This window comes from Yarrowia lipolytica, chromosome 1E (genome assembly GCF_001761485.1).
Source record: "Yarrowia lipolytica chromosome 1E, complete sequence".
NCBI lineage: Eukaryota > Fungi > Ascomycota > Dipodascomycetes > Dipodascales > Yarrowia > Yarrowia lipolytica.
In genome coordinates this window covers 2,416,584-2,437,863 of record NC_090774.1, presented here as the reverse complement: position 1 = coordinate 2,437,863, position 21,280 = coordinate 2,416,584, and the positions used below count along the sequence as shown (strand labels likewise).

The 21,280-nt window shown below is 50.9% G+C and overlaps 9 protein-coding genes across 9 annotated transcripts; 4 read left to right on the top strand and 5 right to left on the bottom strand.

Moving 5' to 3' along the window:
- Positions 1–1,854: 1,854 nt before the first annotated feature.
- On the top strand, positions 1,855–2,871 carry YALI1_E24360g (uncharacterized protein; the record flags this gene model as incomplete). The annotated part of the gene is made up of 1 exon (XM_504190.2): positions 1,855–2,871. The coding sequence occupies one exon, from the start codon at positions 1,855–1,857 to the stop codon at positions 2,869–2,871; it is 1,017 nt and encodes a 338-aa protein (XP_504190.2).
- A 691-nt stretch (positions 2,872–3,562) lies between these two features.
- YALI1_E24343g (mitochondrial 54S ribosomal protein uL4m) lies at positions 3,563–4,378 on the top strand (the record flags this gene model as incomplete). Its single annotated transcript, XM_504189.3, has 1 exon — positions 3,563–4,378. One exon carries the CDS (start codon positions 3,563–3,565, stop codon positions 4,376–4,378), a length of 816 nt encoding a protein of 271 aa, XP_504189.1.
- Positions 4,379–4,581: 203 nt separating this feature from the next.
- On the bottom strand, positions 4,582–6,087 carry YALI1_E24318g (uncharacterized protein; the record flags this gene model as incomplete). Its single annotated transcript, XM_504188.2, has 1 exon — positions 4,582–6,087. One exon carries the CDS (start codon positions 6,085–6,087, stop codon positions 4,582–4,584), a length of 1,506 nt encoding a protein of 501 aa, XP_504188.1.
- Positions 6,088–7,682: 1,595 nt separating this feature from the next.
- On the bottom strand, positions 7,683–9,152 carry YALI1_E24287g (uncharacterized protein; the record flags this gene model as incomplete). Its single annotated transcript, XM_504187.2, has 1 exon — positions 7,683–9,152. The coding sequence occupies one exon, from the start codon at positions 9,150–9,152 to the stop codon at positions 7,683–7,685; it is 1,470 nt and encodes a 489-aa protein (XP_504187.2).
- A 424-nt stretch (positions 9,153–9,576) lies between these two features.
- On the top strand, positions 9,577–10,077 carry YALI1_E24283g (uncharacterized protein; the record flags this gene model as incomplete). Its single annotated transcript, XM_068283072.1, has 1 exon — positions 9,577–10,077. The coding sequence occupies one exon, from the start codon at positions 9,577–9,579 to the stop codon at positions 10,075–10,077; it is 501 nt and encodes a 166-aa protein (XP_068139173.1).
- A 1,599-nt stretch (positions 10,078–11,676) lies between these two features.
- Positions 11,677–13,377, bottom strand: YALI1_E24245g (uncharacterized protein; the record flags this gene model as incomplete). Its single annotated transcript, XM_504186.3, has 1 exon — positions 11,677–13,377. The coding sequence occupies one exon, from the start codon at positions 13,375–13,377 to the stop codon at positions 11,677–11,679; it is 1,701 nt and encodes a 566-aa protein (XP_504186.3).
- Positions 13,378–15,951: 2,574 nt separating this feature from the next.
- YALI1_E24201g (uncharacterized protein) lies at positions 15,952–17,748 on the bottom strand (the record flags this gene model as incomplete). The annotated part of the gene is made up of 1 exon (XM_504185.2): positions 15,952–17,748. One exon carries the CDS (start codon positions 17,746–17,748, stop codon positions 15,952–15,954), a length of 1,797 nt encoding a protein of 598 aa, XP_504185.2.
- Positions 17,749–19,596: 1,848 nt separating this feature from the next.
- On the top strand, positions 19,597–19,914 carry YALI1_E24180g (uncharacterized protein; the record flags this gene model as incomplete). The annotated part of the gene is made up of 2 exons (XM_068283071.1): positions 19,597–19,731; positions 19,795–19,914. The coding sequence occupies 2 exons, from the start codon at positions 19,597–19,599 to the stop codon at positions 19,912–19,914; spliced, it is 255 nt and encodes an 84-aa protein (XP_068139172.1).
- Positions 19,915–19,995: 81 nt separating this feature from the next.
- Positions 19,996–20,416, bottom strand: YALI1_E24174g (uncharacterized protein; the record flags this gene model as incomplete). The annotated part of the gene is made up of 2 exons (XM_504184.3): positions 19,996–20,334; positions 20,399–20,416. 2 exons carry the CDS (start codon positions 20,414–20,416, stop codon positions 19,996–19,998), a joined length of 357 nt encoding a protein of 118 aa, XP_504184.1.
- Positions 20,417–21,280: the final 864 nt, after the last annotated feature.

Genomic DNA, 21,280 nt, shown 5'->3' with positions numbered 1-21,280 from the left:
GGTCGCACGCCCACGCCAGACCCGTCTGTGTCGCCCGGCATTGCCCTCTGGTGACACGCCTGTGAGCTGCTGGGTAAATTTTCGGTTTTAGTTAGGGTCAAGTCAGCCGGAGGGGGCGTGGCGCCGTGTTTGTCCCCTAGACAGATGGACAGTCAAAACTCCTCAAAAGCAGAGTCGCGGCAACTGTTGCGGTGAGTCCGAGCTGGCTGTGAGCTCACGAGAGTGCCGGCATCGCGGGTTCACAGGTTGTGGCGGGAAACTGGTGTTGCTGAAAATGCCGCATTATTGCCAACATTGGAGTATGCGCGAGGCAAACCTTTCGGACTGGGTGTGAAGAGAAGGCTACACTAGTCTTTGTTTGGGACCAAGGGAGTTACCCGGCCTCCGGCTGACGGGTGCAGGAGACGCCAAAGTTTATTAGTGCGTTGTGAGTCTGCGCAGACCAGGATGTGTGCTTGAGAGAGAAAATGAGTGGATGAGAGGAGAGATACAGGGTGCGTGTGCGTGTTTGTGCGTGTTTGTGCGTGTTTGTGTGTGTTTGTGTGTGTTTGTGTGTGTTTGTGTGTGTTTGTGTGTGTTTGTGTGTGTTTGTGTGTGTTTGTGTGTGTTTGTGTGTGTTTGTGCGTGTGAACGTTCGTGCGTGCGTGTGTGTGTGTGTTCACGTGATTTGTGTTAGAGTGAAAGCCACCTTAGCAAGGAAGACACGTTCTGGGGATCTGTTGTTCGGCGCGGTGAGTGCAGAGGATCTTGATGGAAGCATCGTGGTGACAGTGTCAGTGAGAAGAAACAGATAGCATGTGGAAGTTCGTACGTACTGGTAAAAGTATTTCACTTTTACTGGATCTCTTTCGTACTGGATCTCGTTCGTACTGTATCTCGTTCGTACTGTGTCTCGTTCGTGTCTCGTTCGTACAGTATCTCGGTTAGTTGTTGGCTGCTCCGAAACACCAAAAGTAGATTCCAGTATTTATTTTATCTTTATTTTATTTATTTTCATTCCGCTGAAATAATAAGACGAGCTCGAGTCAGCATATGGAGGGGGCTGGATAGGGCTGGATATCGATATTATCTCATCTGCTCCTTCACACAAGCGTGTCTCACACAGCCCGCTTTTCTGGTTCTCGGCACGGCTTGTTAGTCGAACTCTGCCCCTGAACAATGTGCTTTGCGTGCAGCAAAGGTGATGAGGCGTGATGGATGCAAGCGGTGCCGCGAGTTAGACCAGTGGAGGGAGGAGATTACTGAACGTACAGCACAATGAAGCCCCCGACCGGCATATGTCCACGCATCAGGAGATGTGCTGATGGGTCGGTACAAGTAGACGGCGTGCTTTTAAACAACAGTTGTGGAATGTCCAATCGAGCTTCGGTGGATAGCTGAGTCTTGTGGGACCCCTCACTTGAAGAAGAAGCCGTATAGTTATTGGCTAATGCACAGTGTGCCCGACAGCAACACCAGATTACTTTTTCTCATCACATCCATTTGACTTGCTACAGCTCAACTGCTAAGACCATGTGCAGGACATGCACCGAAGGGGACCCTTTAAGGGGAGCCCGAACCCTGGGTTGCCCGGTTGGGAATGGACTGTGATCCAAGTGGACGCCAAAACGACAGGTCCTGATAGCGTGGACGGCTGTGTGGAGCTAGCTCCGGCCTCTAGGCGAGCATAGAAATGGCTGTTATCTGTGGCTCTTGCGCCAACCACAGTCCCATAGTCTTATCGAGCTCGAAACCCTGAAGCCCCGACCCCGAAACCCACACAGTTTCACATTTACACCTAAATTCGGACACCCCTTCTCCCTCCCCCCATATTACACTCACACTCTCTTCCTTCGCCCCACACGATATGGAATAATGGACGAAGCGTTTCATTTGCAGCCCCACACCCACGTCTCGTCCAAAAAGGTGGTCGACGTGGGTGGCATCCGCACCATGGTCTACGGCCTCGAAGAGCTGCCCAAACGGTGCAAGGCCGTCGGAGTGCTTTACCTGGCCCATCCCAGGCTGCAGAACTACATGTACACCGAATATCTGGCCCACGAACTGCTCTCTCGGTGTCGCGAGGCAGCTGTGGACCGGTCGCCCGAGGCCGACCAGCGAGACCTGCCTGCCACCAACACCGGGATCGAGGCTCTCAAGGCATCCCGACCGCATGTGACAAGAACCGATTCACACACCTCGCGACGGCACTCGTACACGCCCTGGACAAACTACATTGCCGTGACGTTCGATCTGCGAAACCACGGCTCGCGAACTCTCACGGCCCAACGGTCTCTTGATTGGGAGGCAGGAAACGACACCCATGCCGTGGATATGATGTCCATCATCGACGGCTCCACAGACGACCTGCTGCTGGTCATGCAGTACCTGCCAGCAGTGCTGGACGCACAGCTCCGCAACGTGGCACCCAAATGGTACAACATTGTGTCTGGAGTGTCACTGGGAGGCCACATTGCCTGGCGATCTGTGGCCCGCAACAAGGACCAGGACATTTTTGCCATTGCACCAATAATCGGATCGCCCAGCATGCGCACGCTATTCGAGGACCGGCTGGACCAGCACCGGCAAAAGACAGGCTCCCTCAAAAACACCAACCCTCAGTGCCAATACCTGATTCCCGAGCCATTAAAGGACATCATTGCCCGTGACGACGCACGGGTATTTGACATGTCTACAGACACACATGTCTTCATTGCCACCGGTGAGGACGATGCGTTGGTCAAGGACTCATACTCGCATGAGTGGATCGAGCATTTCAAAAAGAATGGCGGTAGCCCCGAGTACGTGTGCCAGGAGGGCGTGGGCCACGTTTGCACAAACTACATGGTGACGCGCTTAGCAGAGTGGATTGTGCGGATTACCAGCGGGTGAGTGACAGTTGGTGCGTGTTGAACAACGCGTAGTGGGAGAGGTGATTCTGGCTATTCGCATTTTTTTCTTTTTCGTCCCCGCAATCGACCAATAACTAATACTAGCAAACCTGGTAGCAAGGTCTAGGTCCGCATAATCGAATATTCAGGGTGCACATCGAGGGGAAGACACAAAAACAACGACGACATTACGATTGAGGCGAACATTGGAAAAATGGTGGGTTCTCTAATCCACAGAACGAGTAATATATCATTGCATGTGCTATACCTTTTAGGTGACCTGGTGTACCGTAGCATGTGTATGACTGTGTACTATATTGATACTACAGTAGGCATGAGTTGTATTTTATCGGGTGAAATCTTTAAAAACTATAGTTCAGGTTGTACTTTGTTCTTTGGTCGGCCTTTGTATATAAATACTTAGAACTGTACGTACTATAACAACAGGACGGTACCCGTATGAAGGGGTACAAGATAAAAGAGTAAGATATGGATGCCGAAAGTTCTAGTCGCTCGAAATAAATCTCCTAATCCATTTTTTTACTCGCGCTGCTTTGATGGTTATAAATCACTATATTTATTTATCCCAGCACCACTGCTCCTCCCGCTCTGCTCACGTGACTCCAGGGTAAAATGTGCACCTGGTGAAAATTCAAAAATCTGCAGCACCATAACCCGAGACGAAACACAACATGATCCGGCGACTAATTCCAGGACTGACCTCCGGGCTACGACGGGGCTTTGCCTCCGAGGCCTCCGGAGCTGCCAAGCAGGCCACCGTCGACACACTGCCCGGCGCAGCAAAGTTGCCCGAGTTCGTTCTCACCTCGGTGCGACAGTTTCCCTCTCTTGAGCCCACACGTCTACAGCCTGTCACCTCGCAAATGCTGGGTGCTCAGGTCCACAAGGATCTGCTGTGGAGAGCCGTGGTCTACGAGGCTGATCGACAGCGAGTAGGAGCCTCCAATCCCCCTGGTCGAGAGCAGATGGGCTACTCTACCCGAAAGCTTCACAAGCAGAAGGGAATGGGTAAGGCCCGAGTCGGTGATGCTGGTTCACCCACACGAACACAGGGAGGTTTCGCGCTCGACAGAAATGCCCCCAACAAGATGGCCACCGGACTGCCCAAGCAGGTGTACGCCTCGGCCATCCGAGCTGCCCTTACGTCACAGTACCAGGAGGGTCGACTTTTTGTAGTTGACGGCCCCTGTGAGCTGCCAGAGTCCGTCAAGGACAACACAACCTTTGGACAACAGTGGCTGCAGGGCGAGCTTGGCTTTGGTAAGAAGGAGATGACCGTTTTCCTGGTTGACACCGAGCGACCCATTCTGGACTCTGTGCTCGGAAAGGACAACCTCAAGGCCGACATTGTGCCCAAGGAGTTCATTGAGGTGCGAGACATTCTCAAGGCCCGAAATGTGGTTGTTGAGTACGACGTGCTCAAGTGGCTGGCCGCCAAGTATCCCACCCGGGATCTCTTCGGCTCCTTCAAGCCCTGGACTAATTAGTGTATATAGTATAAGCATTTTGCTGTTTGATGGCGGCGTGGTAGTCGAGGTGGTGGTTGTTGTGTGGGATACGGTACGAGTACATACTGTACCGGTACAGATGTGTAAGTACGTGCTCGACGATTGTTTTGTACGCTAGTGATATGCTGCTGGCTGGTTGCTGGTTGTCTTGCAAGAAATGAATTAATTCGATATATAAATAACTAGTGTCTGTATCGGAAATAGGGAGACCTGTCGCCCATTTCAGACAGCTCGGCACTGGTAAGATGCTCACATTCGCCCGACTCAATCTTGGCCTGCTTCCTCTTGTTGACAACGTGGTAGCCAAAGTTGAGCACAATGAGAGACACGATTCCAATGCAAACAAACATGATCTCCATACCGTGACCCAGCTTGAACTCGGGCTTGTCTTCGGCTCGGTAAATGTTGGACGCAATGGCCCCAGAGAGGTTTCCAATGCCAATCTGGATGGCCATAGCTACAGCTCGTTTGTATGTACCTGCGACGTTGTTGGACATCCACGAGACAATAGCGGGCAGAGCTGGGTACAGTCCTAGTGCGATGAAGTAGCAGCCCACGTAGACTGCAGTTGGTTTTTTGTGAGACAGGTTGAAGGCCAACAAGTAGCCAAACAGCATGAATAGCAGGTTGACGAGAATGAAGGGAGATCTCTTACCATATCTGTCCGAGAACCAAGCTTGAGTCACCGAAGCTATAGCAGCAATCACGTAGATAGGGATAGTCATGAGCTGAGCTGTGGAGGAGGTGTATCCCAGGTTGTTGACAATGGTGGGAAGGAAGAGGGAGATGCCGTAGAGAGGAACCACAACTCCGAAGTAGAGAAGCAGGTGGACGTAGACCTGGATATCGGTGAAGGCGGCCCAGACGTACTTCCAGTCACGAGAGTCGTTCTGCGCTACCAGTTCACCCCCGGCACTATTGTCGTTGCCATCATACTTGAGTCTCCACACGACAAACTCCCGCTCTTCTTCGGTGAGGAATCGAGCTGTTTCAGGGAAGTCATGGACGAAGAAGAAGGCGATGAAGGCGACCACAACCGTAGCAATTCCCTCGAGAATAAAGATCCATTGCCATCCGTGAAGTCCAGCCACGCCCTTCATTTTTCCAATACCGAAAGCCAGCAGACCAGAAAAGGCACCGGCAATGGAGGCTGCGGAGAAGAACATTGCCTGTCTAAACTGGATCTCTGATCGGCAATACCACAGAGTGAGGTAGTAGCCGACACCAGGATAAAGACCAGCTTCAGTCACTCCGAGAAAAATTCGACAGATCAGAAGCCCATGGTAGTTCTTGACAAGCCCCATCAAAGTCATGACGATGCCCCAGGCAACCATAATGAGAGGAAGCCAGATGGAGGGTCTGAGCTTCTTGAGAATCATGTTGGATGGCACCTCAAAAGCTGAGTATGTAAAGAAAAAGACAGTGAGACACATGTTGTATTGAGGGCCAGTGAGACCGAGATCAACAGACAGACCTTCGATATTGGCGTTACCAACATTACCTCGATCCAGGAAGGACAGCAAATACAACAGAGATAGAATAGGGATGATATTCATATCCATTTTTTTAAGCAGCTTCTTCTTGTCAATGTTGGGAAACATTTCCTCAGCTGTGGTAGGCTTGCGGACTTTTTCCTCGTACACATCGATCGATGTCTTCTCCACGTGGTGGATGTCTTCTTTCTCCATTGTGTTGTCGTTTGCGGGCGAGATTTGAATAGTGAAAAGGGGACCAGGCTGTTGCTTTCCGTGCAAATAACTCTGGACTTGTTTTATTAGCTTAATATCTGGCCCTTGGAGGCTTTTAATAGCTTCTTCTCGTGTGCCCCCACATAACGAGGTACGAAACAGACTTCAAAATAAGCTCGTAAGATTGCTGGTTTAAAGCATGTCAAAATGTGGGGTAACCCCCTCAACACCGGACAAGCAATAATCGTGCACCGGGACAAACAGCGTTGCCTTGGAAAATGCACGCCAAGTGAAAAAAATCGCCTTTATGAAGTTGTGCGATTTGGCAACCCGCTCAGAGTATGCAGAAAGTGGGGCGAAATATTTCCTTGTGAAGGAAAACGAGCATAGCGCGCGGCAGAAACAGCACGGCAATTTCAGTTTGCTCGTTAGCCGTCTTCTGCGGCGGCAAAAGACAAATCCTATTACACACCATTGAACGCCCTACAGGGAGGAGTAGTCCGTTGCTAATGTCCCTGACTCATCCTCCCCGCACCGAGACGGTAGTGTAAGATCGACTTTGACAGGGGACTAGCCGTGTAGATACGGCAGCATTGATATAATCCAGACTCGCGCCACTAGACACAATCGAGAGGTCTAATAACTTAGTAGCATACCACCGTACAAGTACGAGCACGATGCCCCATACAGCATCTGATAGCACCGAATACATTCTACGAAACAACTAGTAGACACATATTGCTTCCCCACTTTTCAATCTCATACCTCGACCAATAAACTCGAGTGGGTCTCGTAGATTGCCGGCAGTCGGATCAGAGTGTCTGGAATTCGGATTAATGGCGAGTGGGGGTCACTAAGTCCAGGAGGTGTCGCGATAGACAAAGCTCTAGATGCTTTGTAAGACAAAGCCCTCGTCCGCAAGTACGACAACAAACAGAAAGTTGGGCTGCCCTGACTCGGTAGAAGTAAGATACCGCCTTCTTCATGTCAATAATACAGTACATGTCAATAATACAGTAGATGCCCAAATCGGTGCCCACACAACAAACACCTCTACGGTCGAGCAGTCTTGACTTGTTGGGTATACTGTACCTTACGAGCACGTTTCCCGCTGGCCATTGTCGTCATGTATTTACCCCTCGACAACGAACCTCAGTCCTCCCCCCCCACATCCCTGGTCGCGCTTCGTACCCTACCATCTCGGTGGCTCTTTGTTTCAAGATCAAGACTTGTATTTGTCCCGATATCGCACTAGAAGAATGTATACTTGCTCAATTGTTGGTACACCAGCCATCACGGACATATTGCACAATCGGAACTACATATCTGTCATTTCCATCCTATACTACACACCTAGTATGTCCTTCCACGCACCGATACTGAACCCCCGGATCATCTATCCCGGGTCATGGTCAAGTGGTTGTTGAGTGGAACACGCAATTCATCATGCGCCTCATATATGCACCGGTACTACGAGTGTCGTACTTGCACCGGTATCTCCACATTGTATCATACTCACCCAACGCACTCCTTGTACCTTTCCCTACAATTACACCAAAACATGTTAGATCTTTCGTATATATAAAATCAAATATTTACCATCGTCCTCCGTTTCGAAGAGAGAGGAGATTGGAAATACACTCGGCCTCACGGCTGCCGGCGTCGACCACGGGAGAGCTCACGCCATGGCGCACAGACGACGTCTTGTTGGTCACGGGCAGGTCGTAGTGCATGGACGGAAGCCGCTTCTTGAGCGTCGCAGCCAGGCTTTCCTCGGCAGTTCCAAAAGACTTGGACTTAACAGCCGATAGGGGAGAAGATGCAGATGCCTGGTTCAGTTGCGACGCGGTCCGCTGGGTCATAGGAGACGATGTGGCCAGAGGCGAGCCTCCCAGGCCAAGATTGTTGTTGGCGGGAGAGGAGGGTGTGGCAGGGACCCCAAGACGTCTTCCCGAGGACAGCGTGACACCCTTGGGCTTGCCGGCGTAGATAACAGTAGCCTTCCCACCACGCATGGACAGTCGCGGAGCACTGGGTTTCTTTTTCGCGGGAGTCTCGGGGGTATCTTCGAAAACAGAGAATGAGCTGCCGTTTGTTTTGGGGGCGACGGATGCAATTTCGGAGTCGTTTGTGGAGGAAGTGGATGCGGTGTTGTTGTTGGCGTTGGCGTTGGCGTTGGCGTTGGCGTTGGCGTTGGCAACAGAGTCGGCGGTGGTTGACTGTGCCAGGGGCGACTTGTTGTCTGTGATGGAAGAAGTGATTGACTTGTTGCTTACGCTGGTGCTGACGTTGGAATTGGACAGGAATGTGGAGTTACCGTCTGTCTCGTCAAAGGTAGTTTCAGCGAACGAAGAGTCGGCGAAAGAGGTGTCATCGGTCATGCTCTTGTTCATGCTCTTTCGCACGCTCTGCCGCTTGTTCTGGAACCACACCTGCACAGCCTTTTCAGTCATGTCGACTCGGCGGGCAATGTCGACGCGAATGTGCTTGGGAGGCTTCTGGTTGCGGGCAAACTCCTGCTCCAGCAGCGCGAGTTCCGTGGGAGACGTTCGGCGTCGTTTTCGGCGCGCCAGCCGTGCGTTGTCAATCTGAGGCTCGTTCGACGGGTACGAGGTGATGGAATGTGAAATAAATGCATATTGGGGTTGTTGTGTCGGCACACTGGAGGGCGTATGAGGCACCTGGGGGGTGTGGGGCTTGCCCGAAGTCTTGTGGTTCTCCTTCTCCTCGTCCGAGTAGATGTACTGGTCCGAGTTGAGGTTCTGTCGGTACATGGTGTCCGACTTTTGCATCAGGTGTGCGAAATGCGACAGTCCGGGGGGAGACGACGACTTGGGCTCTGGGGTGGACATGAGAGACACGCTAGCGTTGTTGTTGCTGTTGGCGCCGGCGCTCGTGTCGTGCGACTCTTCAGGGTCGTCCTCTCGTGGCCGCTTCTCACATTCCTTGGAGGGCGTCACTGGAGACAAGTCTGGGGTGGGCCCTGTGTTGGTGGTGGAGCAAGAAGAGGACGACGACGAGGTCTCGTGCTTGACGAAGCCGTCGGTGATTTTCGCCAGATCCATGCTGTCTATGTCCCTGTGTAGTTTCTTCCTCGGGGGCCGGGGAAAAAAGTGGTGGTGGTGTGGTCAAGATGAAGCCAGGAGCAAGTCAAGGTGGTCCAAAAAAACACTTTGCAAACGCTTTTGGTAAATTGGGTGTAAAGTGTACCTGAGGGGAGTAAGCTACGCAGCCCTAACCCAAACTAGCGTGTGAGCGCGTTGACTGCGCGACGTGTAGGTGGTGTGAGGGGGGATAAGACGTGATGGGCGCGTTGCGCGGTGGATTTGGGGCCATATTCCTGCTCTTTTGTGCCCAATTGAAGGGGGTCCCACCGCGAAAACCGCCCCAGATCGATCTGCCCTGGCTAGATTTGCACCCGTCTCAACAAGGGCTCTTCATTCCAGCTGCAGGTTGAGTTGTTGAAAGCATAATTATATTTGGGTGAAAATGCGTGTGAACCACAATGTTATGTGCCATGTGCGTAAATTGCACCGTGTCAAAGAACCGGTTGCAGCAGAGTCGCGATGCTACCGAGAGCAAACGGGTGCAAATACTGGACTGGTCCGCGTCCGAGACCTCTCTGATCCTGGTTTTGGCCGCCTTCTGCGCCCGGATCATTGTACTACAAGACCCCACTGTCCACTTGTATACATCCCCCCCCGATTCAAAGTTTCAGTACAGCACGAAACAAGAGACTCGCACAATAATAGTGCCTGGCAGTGCATAACAGAACGTGTCGAGAGTGAAGACCAACCGTGTACGGAGCCGAGGAAAGGACATAAAGCCGGCGTTTTCGCGATATTTCGTGTTTTTGGCGTGTGTCTTGGACCTCTGATGTCACTTGGGTTGCCCTACAAGTATAATGTACAAGTAATCGTGTGCCGTTGCGGGTCTCTATCTTTTGACATGTTTGCGCCTGAAATTAATCGGATTATACATGCTAAATAGACCTTGTATGGAATGTGGGCGTTTGGGGAAGGAAAAGTGAACAATCCGGACGATTGCCGGATCGGGTCACATGACCAACCGCAGACGACACTACACATCACATCACGTGACACGCACACCCGTCTCGATTCTCTGAACATGTTTCGACTTTTGGTCCGGTCAATCTCCCGCTGCTGTTGTAAACGTGTCTGTTTGCATGCACGCGGCAATCCAAATAGCGCTACTAGACGTAATTAGCCCGGCCTATTTTTATTCCCAAACTCTGACAAACTCCACAGGCTCAGCTTGCAGGCGGGTCGATCATAAATGGTTAATTAACCAATTTATGTGCATACCATAACACGTCCCACCGTGACGATAAGCGAGGGGGACCGTCACATTGAAGGGGCACCAGGGGTATATGTAGGTGATGGAGGTGACAGAGGAGATGTGATACCGACCATAGCATGCTCGACGACAAGAGAATGGGTCCAAAGTACGAGTGCGAGTACTGTGGACGGCTAAACAGCACAGGGCGTGCACCAAGTCTAAGTAGCCACTACAAGTAGTACATCTGCATCAGTGTCGTACTTGGACGATACTTGGACTTGACAATATCCAGGACATGTGTAAATACATGTATTCTACTTGTAGCCAATCACGATCGAGAATTGAGGTGGTGGACAACAAAAGCCGCTACAATTATTATAATTAGATGCTGATTTGCCACTGACTGTATTGGCCAACATGACAGCTTCTCTCATCTCTCATCTTACCTTACTGCAGTTGCTGCATTTTCCAGCCAAAACACGTTCGCGCAGATAAACAACACACCCCCTGCGCATGTGGCATAAGCTGTCTTTCTATGAAGACGTCATCCGCAATCATCCTTCATATTTGGGATGTCAGGTAATTAATACGGGCTGGCGTTGGTTCAGGACCAATATCACGTCTGATATTATACGACAGGTGTAAAAACAATAGTATGTATCGCACTAAAGTATTTGGGTCTCTGCCATGAAGGTACCAAAACAATGTCTATTGCTTGAAATGGGCTTCACTCCGAACACGAACACCTGGACAAAAGCCATGCATCGCACTCGCCCATTCTCGCCAGAGACGCTCTCCAAACACCCGGCGTCATTCCCCAGATTGTTGATCGTCATCTGGCATATTTGAATTGAGTTTACTGCAACTGTACAGATGTACTGTGTTAGATGAAGTATCGTGAATACAATTCTTTAAGTACAGTACGTGTAGTTGCGCATGACGAGGAGCAACATAACGGGATTATCAGGGTATCCAAGGACAGAAAAAGTGCAAGATATCAATAACCAACGCCCCTGTGCACATTCAACACGTTCAATTTATCACCCAATTCTCCTCTTCCACTCCTATCTATGCCTTCAATCCCGCTGTCTCAGACGTTCAATTACGCCCATTAAGCGCCTTGTGTGTCCCTACTATATGCTACTCTAATCTCCACCTAAACAGTGGCTCCTCCACTATATAGACGGCTCTCCACCTGTCATCAAACCTACTCCAACGGCACCGCAGCTACAAATACGACTCCAATCTGGAAGTGCAAACATGATAAATATATATAACTTAGCGACGCTTCTAGCAGTTCTCCACATGGACCACCCCGCCCTTCTTCTCATCCTCGTCGGCGGCAATCTGCACAGCAGCTGAAGTCTCGGGCACCATCTGGTGGCCCCGTCTTCCAATGAGATACCAAGGCAGCGAGAACATTTCGTCGATGGACTCGAGAGACCGGCCCGAGACCTCGGGCAGGAAGAACCAGGACCACACCAGACCGACGAGAATGATCCCGGAGAAGAAGAACATGGCTCCAGTGTCGGTCATTCCCAGTCGCATGGAAGGCAGAGCCTTGGAGTTGCCGTACTGGTTGGCGAAATGGACCGTCATGATGAGACCGGACGCCAGAGATCTGTGCCGAACAGTGTAGATCTCGGCGTTGATGAGGTACTGGATGGAGTTCCAACCGAGAGCCCAGCCCACACCCGAGAGGTAGATGAAGGCAATGGCGCCGACTCCGGCATGTCGCTCGGCAGCAGACTTGATCCGCGAGGGGTCGTTGTTGGGCACCACAGCCAGGTAGATGGCCACATACAGAATGGAGATGAACTGCAGAGTGATACCCGAGTAGAGAGATCGTCGTCTGCCAATGGTATCGATTAGGAAGACGGCGCAAATAATGGAGGCGGCGAACTTGACGACTCCAAGAATGGCCGTGGCGAACATCTTCTGCTGCTGGCCGCTGACACCGATCATCTGGAAGAAGGAAGGAGCATAGATGGTAATGGCGTTGGCTCCGGACCACTGGCCCAGAATCTGGATCATGAGACCAAGGAAGAGTCGGTACCGGTTGGCAGGGGTAGCCAGCAACTCCTTGAACAGCGACCAGTATGAGGCGCCGGTCATAGCCTGCTTTTCTCGCTCAATCTGCTCTCGCACCATGAGAATCTCGCCCTGGACGTAGAGATCGTCGGCGGGAAGCTTACGGATCTTGCACAGAGTTTCAACGGCCTCTTCTTCCTTGCCGATCTTCATGAGCCATCGAGGAGACTCGTGGACAAAGATAGAGCCAATCAGCATGATACCAGAGAAGATAATCTGCAGAGTGGTGGGGATGACCCACTGGTTCCGGGAGGTGTTTGAGATGTGCAGAGTGGTACCATAGTTGGCAAAGTACGACAGCATGACTCCCAGATAGACGGAACCTGAGAAGACACAGGTTGCCAGACCTCTGACATGAGGAGGAGCAATCTCGGCCAGGTAGGTGGGACCAATGACAACAGACTGACCGATACCCATGCCGGCAACAAAACGACCAGCGTACAGTTGACCGACATTGTTGGAGGTAATCTGGACGATGACACCGACAATCCAGATGACAAGCATTTCTCTGAGAGCCCACAGTCGGCCGATACGATCGACAATGAGCATAGCGATAAGAGCTCCGGCAACAGAGCCAATCTGGACCATACTGGTGATGTTGGACAGCAAGTTAGCCTGGGCGTCCTTGGATAGACTGGGGTCATGGAGCTTGAATTTGGAGATGAAAGATGGCTGGGCAACGGTACCGGAAATGTTTCCCTCGTCGAGACCTCGGGAGGTTCCCAGAAGACCAAAGACGAAGATGGCTAACCACAGGGTTCTGTTGAGCACCTGCTTGGGCTCGTTTTTCATTGAAATCCAAAACATGGCTGGAGGAGAGAGTGACAGAGTCGATAGAGAAAGAAGAAAAAGGACTGGCTCAACTCCAGGCCATCCCTCTATATATGTCTGCCCGGACATGTCTCTCCGTTGGGCTTGCCGGGGAACAAACAACACACAGCAGCCGTTGCCTTTTCGTTTTCCCCCAAATAGAGTGCAAGTTCTTGTCTGGGGTAATAAAACGGGATCCCGTTTCTGGCCTGCCTCATACAGGCCCGTGTGTTCCTGGGTGTGGTTTCAGTGCGGAAAAACTCGGCACACCGGTGAACGACAAGGTGAACTGAGCAATGGTTGAACTGATGTTGAAACTAGAGCTTTGGAGGCTCGTTTGAGACGTTTAGGAGTCGCTCTACACGACCTCCTTTCAAACCGTCATTCAACGTACAACCAGAATGACACTATGCCCACCCAATCTCTCCCCCTCCGCCCACCCTGCCGGACCTTGGCAATGCGGTGTTTTAGAAACTTGACGCGTGATGATGTGAAAACTGCGACTATCCATCTTTGTTCCCAGGCTCCGGGTTGCGCAGTAGATGCACCCTTTTGCTTCGTTCCGGTCCCCCACACGAGTCTACTTAGTAGTACGGCGCGCCCAAACCTTTCGGGCAGGAAGCTCTCAGCTGTCTAACTCTAGCTGGTCCGGAATGTACCAATTGCGTAGCAGTAGCGTAATGGGACGAATTTGGCGTGTGACAACTGCTATTAAAAGCGGTTTTTTTGGCGCCATGGCTGGTGCACATTTTTCTCGCCAAGCTGCTGTCCATGTCTTGGCGATGAGCCCAAGCTCTCCCCGCACCTGTAGTGTTTTATTCCGACGTGCTTGGCGATATGACACCACCTCAACCGCGACCCACAAGCAGACAAGCAACATAGGCTTGAGTGTGTTGCAACTAGTTTTAATTTCTCTCCTTTTACCAACCTTGTAAACGAGCGGGATAGTCTTTTGCGGGTGATCAGGCGTATCTGACGTTCGAGAGAAGACCTACAATCCACAAGGATATACTTGTAGGATACTCGTCCTTGTGTGGTACTACAAGTAGTAATTTGCGCGACTTGTACGTAACTAAATCGTCCGTTCTATGCTATGGTAAGCCATCACCTAGCACAGCCGTTCACGAGGGCACGTACTGGATTTCCTAGCTGCTTATCCTGAAGGTTGCGAGAGGTTCCCCGCCCAAACCATCTCCGTCGCATCGTCATTGGATATTCCGAACAAGGCGGGAAAAAACAAATCTCGTTCATACATGTTGGTACATCGGCAGTTGTAGCACTGGCGCATGATGCATGAAACAATACAGGGTGGTATGACAGAAAGAGATCGTCGAGGAACCTGGCGATTTACGGTGAACTAGTTTCAGGACCCACCCTCGCTCATTCTTGGTTGCTGGAAACAGCAATCTTCAATGTCCATCTCCGCAAGCCCGGATGGGCATCTATCTACCACTTGTAGTAGTTCCTATAGCCAGGGGATGCTTAAAAGTGCTAAAAGTGGGTCTTTCAACATGTTGCTAAAAAAAAAGGAAAAAAAAAGGATTGCCAGAACGAAAAAGAGTTACGATTCGGCCGAAGGTTCTGCAGCCTTACCCCACACTACCTTGTACTTTGGCGAAACAGAAAGCTTGAGTGTATCAAACAAGATACAAACAGAGACAAAACCTTTTGCTTGATCGTCTACTACTTGTAGTACTGAGAAACTGCTTTTGGAGATAATGATGAATAACACGCTTCCGTGTGACCCACAGATCCAGCAACGCAGAACGGACAGGCATTGACACTGCTACAAGTACACACGGATATGGACTATTAGGTTGAGGGAGGGTTTTATGGAACCTGTCAAAGGAGACAGGGAGGTTCTACCATGTAGCTGCCAGTACTGGTAGGAATAATACTTCCTGACAGAATCATCTGTCCACGTGGCCAGAGGTGATAGACTTGTGCTAGACAAGAGTATGTGCCCTGTGGGCTGGAGATTGAACTTGCCATATGGCGAATGATACCCTGCACTTAGAGTAGCTCTTGTCCTCGCCCCCAACCACTCTCAACATGACAAATTTTCTCACGTAAGTTTTCGGACCCCCACGTTTCAGACAAACAACGGCCATTTGTCCTCTGATTAGCCCGTGGAACGCCTGTGGACGCGAACTCTTTATTCCCCTCTTATGGCAACTACCTGTATACCTGTAGGTATACATATCCTGTAGGAGATGCGAGTCTTATCAAGCTGTGGAGACAGCCAATTTAAGAGATGTGAGTGGACGGTCATCAAACAAAGCTGCCAAACACCCTACAAGACCCCTTTCTAGATGTCCACCGGAATATGTAGATTCTCTCGTCTTATTTGTATCACCTTTAAGTCAACCTATCCAACCCATCCGAGGTATAACGCGTTTAGAAGTGAGGGTTTCCTTTAAGCGGAAAAGGTACTTGTATACTTGTACGAGCATTTGTAGCTCGTGACATGAAACCCGGGAACTCTCGGATTAACTCTCTTCGTGAGGAGACATGTCTACATTCCTACAGTATGACACATTTATCCCATCACAAACTGTGCAGATTGTATACACCTGGTGGTAACTCCATAACCAATTTTATTGCAACTTTGTGTCTTGTTTACACCTCTCTGAAGCCGCAGGCAAAGCACCATCTCAAGCCCACTTACAGCTTAGCCTGATCAAGACCCTGAACAACATCGTCCTTTCGCTGTCTCAGAAGACGCCGCAGAATCTTTCCAGAAGGGTTCTTGGGAATAGCGTCAATGACAACAACTCCTCCATACAGCCGCTTGTAGGAAGGAACCTGCTCGTCCATCCACTTCTTGATGGCGACAACATCAACCTTGGGGTCTCGGACCACCAAAAAGGCTCGAGCAGACTCGGTGGCCTTCTCCTCCTGCCACACACCAATGACAGCCACGTCCACCACGTCGGGATGAGACAGAAGAAGAGCCTCAAGCTCTGCGGGGGCCACCTGCTTGGACATGGACTTGATGAGCTCCTTGGTTCGGTCGACAATCTGGATTCGGCCGAAGTTGTCAATGACAGCCACATCGCCGGTCTTGAGCCATCGGTCCTGGTAGTGTCGTAGACCCTCGGCCTTGTAATCGACGTACTCGAATGACTCCTCGGTGGACTTGGGGTTCTTGTGGTAGCCAGACATGATCTGGGGTCCTCGTAGGTACAGTTCTCCGGAAGGGATCTTGTCTCCTCGTCGAACAGCGTCTCCCAGAGCTCGAGCGTCAGTAACCTCAAAGGCAGGCTGATCATCTCCGTTCTCATCGACAATTCGAGCCTCGGTGTTGGGCACCAGAGTTCCCACAGTCACCACATTGAGGTTGTCCCACAGAGGGTCACAGAGGCAGGCAATGGGGGCAGTCTCGGTGAGACCGTAGCCCTGGTAGATGACGATTCGTCGGTTGTTAGGGAGGGTTCCTCGGGTGTTGCCGGTGAATCGGGTCTGGACGGCATCAACCACGTTGCCTCCCAGAGGAGCAGCTCCACTGGTGATGGTCTTGAGGTTGGCTCGAATTGAGTCCAGGTACCGGTCGATGATGGGGTGCTTTGCCAGAGCGACAATGATGGGGGGAACCAACACCCAGTAGTTGACGCCGTGTTTCTTCTGGCCCTCGAGCATCTCCACAAGATCGAACTTCTTGTGGTAGACCACCTTGGCTCCCAGGAAGGGCATGTGCAGCATGAACAGAGCGAGACCGTAAATGTGGGAAGTAGGAATCACAGCAGAACAAACCGTGTCGTCATCAACGAGGTTAGGTGCATTCTTTGCTGTCTGCTGCACGTTCGAGGTCATGGCGAAATGGGTGAGCTCCACGGCCTTGGGCACTCCTCCAGAGGTTCCGGAAGACATGCCCAGGTAGGCGAGGGTTGTGTAGGCCTGCTCCTTGGAAAGATGCACAATGGGGGCGACTCGAATCAGGTTGGGTCGCACTCGTCGGTTCTGCTCCAGCAGCTCCTCAAAGACCACGACCTTGACGTGCTTGAATTTATCGCCCGCCTTGGCCACGGCTTCTCGAGCAACATCGGCCCTGGCGGCCTCGGCCACAATCAGAGCGGCGTCCACAACGTTGATCTGGTGCAGCAGATCGTTCACGTCGTAGGCTGTGGAGGCTGGGGAAATGATGGCCCCCAGATCATGGAGGGCAATGTGACAAGCCAGGTTGTCGGCGGTGTTTCCCACGTAGAAGATGACCTTGGGGTTGGCGTCTCCGTCCTTTTTCTTGCCCACGTCGTACGTGTGGAATAACTGGGCCCGCAGCATGCCCGAGACCTTGAAGACTCGGGCCAGAGTCATGGCCTTGTCGGTGTCGTAGTCCACCACGGAGATGCGGGTGTCATCGTCTGCAAACCTGGAGGATCGCATAAAGTCCGGAATGGAGCCGTAAAAGAGCTCAGATTCGGCCATGTCGCCGAGGGGCGCCTTGTGGATGATCTGGACCATGTTTTGGGAGTGTAGCTGGTCGGTGCGACGAACTTGTGGGGTTGGATACAGCTCTGTGCGGGGCACAGATGGTATATATACTTTTGAGCCTTGTTCGAAGCTAGACTGTGTTAAGCGCCAGAGACGATGTGCGGGGTGTGCTCCTTAACCACATTTTTTGGGGAGTCCTACAACTGTGCCGAGAGTTTCGCGAAAAAACATGGCAACAAGCAAAAGTGGATGGACGGACGCATGACATGGTGCATGTAGCAGCATACTGTGACGGCATTCATTGATCTTTCACTTGCCATTCCATTGATCCTCGATGCGATGGCCAACTACCGGTACATACTGTACTTTTAATTATCCTAATTTGAACCCCACACTTATGACATGACATGTTGGCTGCGTTAGTGTGCCAAGTTCTGGAGCAGTGGCAGTGGAGACAGACACAGTACAACTACAAGCTAGGGATGCATTTGTTTCGGCCGACCAGATTGGATTTTGTTTGTGGCCACCATCCGCTCTTTCTCTTTTGTTGCGCGGCCGTTTCATGCAGGAGAGTTCAGCAACGGCTTTTGCAAGCGGGTGCGTCAAAGCCGATTACGCGATGCCGAGGCACAGGCGAGCGCGGAGATAAGACGACCAGTGAGCACCAAAGTGCTGACAACGGCGACTGAAAATGTCTCCGAACCTTTCCTCTCCAACAGCTCCATCTCTCCATGTACATGTGGACAGCTGTGTGCACAAGTTGAGACCGCGCCGATCATCAGTGTCAAAGTTGGGTGACAGAAAACCGTTGGGGATGATGCAAGTGCAACAACAGATTTTAGGAAAGCGGTCCGGGGAGCCATACGCGCTGTTTGGGATGTTGATAGGAAGACATGCGCAGTCGATACTTGTTCTTGTAGTGTGAAAGAGATGTTATATACAACTACCGTATGGCAAGTGGAACACGAGTGCTTACTCACTATTATATCACCGCCACAAGATACGATCCCAGTCGGCTATAGTTCCGCTCATTGAACCTTACCGCGGAACCCGCACTTTTTCAAACTCCGAAGAGCGACTTTATGACGTGAGGCTCAACGGCGAAACATGTCCATATGAGCCAATGAAACGAGACGTGGGAAGCAACTGCGGGATACTCCGTTGCGACACCGTGGTCTTGAAGTCTGCTACACGTGTCCACAATGAATCTATCCGATATGAGAGTATGTTGATGTTGATAATTATACTGCATACATCCACTTTTTATAGGCTAAGGAACCCCACAGTGAAATAATACCCTCCGTGTGGGGTGGGGATGTACAAGTGCAACTTGTGATATATTCCTTAATACAGGTGCTGTACAAGAACGAGTACTCGTGCGAATCAGTATTGTGCTCCCTATCAATGCCAACAAGAGTGATTTCGAGTTTGCAAGTCGCAGCAGCATTGTATATCTATGTTCAAGGTCAGATATTCCAATTGCTAATTAGTCGAAACAAGTGTTCTGGGGGTGCCATTTTTCTATATTTCTCTGTTCCTGGATAGATGAAAAACTATAATAAATATATCAAGGATATATCAAGAGTAAGTATCAATAAGGCTAATAATAACCAATTGTTGTACAGTATGTGACATTGTGTTACAGAGTGTGAAATTAGTTGGAGCTTTACTCGAGGAGTGCATGATTCTGGGGGCGTGTTTGCAAGCACACTACTTGTAGCAGCAGGTAGTACAGGCTAATATTCCATGGGGTTGCAAGTAAATACTATATTGTAAGAGTGCCTTCTACCGAAGAAAGTATACCATTTTAATGTGTCTTTTTTTCAATTGTTCTAGCCTCATTTCCAACTTTCAGACCAAGCGCACACTCAACATCGTATGTACGGGTGTACTCAAAAAAACACCCTAGCTATGTCTTACTACAGTACAAGTACAAGACAAGTACATGTAAGGGAACAAGAATCAAATACTGTTCTGACGCGCGCATCTCCGATCCCCAACACTCACCTACCAGTACATACTGCACTCACTGAGTTACGTCATTGACACGGCAGAAGATAGCTAATCACAGGCTAGCTCGTGATAAAGGCTGTGTCTGACATAGCCCGGAGTTACATGTACAATTGCGACGGACTGGCCAACAGCAAAACCACTTGTGCTCTGTACTCGTACCTTCCTGAATCTGTTAATGTATAAATGAGTCCCATCGTCTGGACGTAATATGTCTGTCTACATCCACCATGCAGTCAGCATGCCGTGCCCCCACACTCTGTCCTTCTAGAAGAGCATCTCCAGAGTACAGCAGACACACATGGCGGCCAGACAGGCCATCAGACAGTCGTCCTGGCCGCCCCTCTGAGGCGATTGCTGCTGCACATAGACAGGTTGTTGCGCATACATGGGCTGTGGGGGAGGAGCGGCGTACCCGGCCTGCTGTTGCGGGTAGCCCTGGTTGTAGCCCTGCTGGTAGCCCTGCTGTGGATAGTAGCCACCCTGGTTGTTGTAGCCCTGGTTGTATCCTCCCTGCTGTTGGTAGCCTTGCTGTTGGTAGCCCTGGTCGTAGTATCCGTCGTTCCCTCGCTGGTTTCCGTAGATGGGTGGGGGTCCTGCTGGTGCCTGTGTTAGAGAGAAACATGGTGGCTTGCCATCTGGCGTGGTCGCCGCTGGTTCAGCTACTCACTCCGTATTTGTCGCTCATAATGTGGGTATCGTCTGGTGGTCAAGAGTGTACTCTTGAATTAGCTAGTGGTAATGTTGTGTCGTAGTTGTATGGAGGTCGCTCTCGTATCTCTCTGCGCGAAATGTTAGTCCGAGAGCTTAAGTCAGCACACCCGAATTAAATTGCGCACGTTTCGGAGATAGTCCGTTCCTATACATCCCCCGAGGTTGGGGGCTTGGAAAAGAGTGGTATTTTGATTCGAGGAGAAATTCTCGGACCTAAACATGGTTGCAATTATCTCCGAGGAAAACCAAAGGTAGCGGAATACTCGCCACCTGCGCCAGAAACACCCTGGGTACGATTACTAATCCCGCTCCAGACACTGTACAATGTTCAAGGTCAAAAACATCTCAGACGCACGACGATCTACTGACTGTACATGGAGGAACAGTATCTGGTACACTCCTCCTACGAACAGAGTTCAAAGCCGTTGTTGTATGGGTTCCCAGATTTACTTTTCCCAGCCCCAAATGTACTGAGGGCTGGTTGACTGGCTTACCCTACCGAGGACGGTGGACCAAAAGGAAAAATCCTCACGTTGTGGTTTTCTTCTCCAACTCAACTTCCCCGACAGCGTTTTGCCTAGGGGCGTTTGGAGGTGTCCCGGGCTGCTTTGGCGGCCTGGATCTATGGCGTCTTCAGCTGGCCCGGTTGAGGTCAAGCAATTCGCCGTTTAATCGCAGTCTCGCCCCCTAGCACAGGATTTTGATGGTTGTTTCTGTTTCAAAACCGGTCGTACATTCTCTATAAATACGGTACGAGTACACAAGGTGTTTGTTGTTAGTGTCTGCTTCAGTAGCTGTCTACTCCAGCAGCATTATTGCAGGTTGATGGTTGCACATT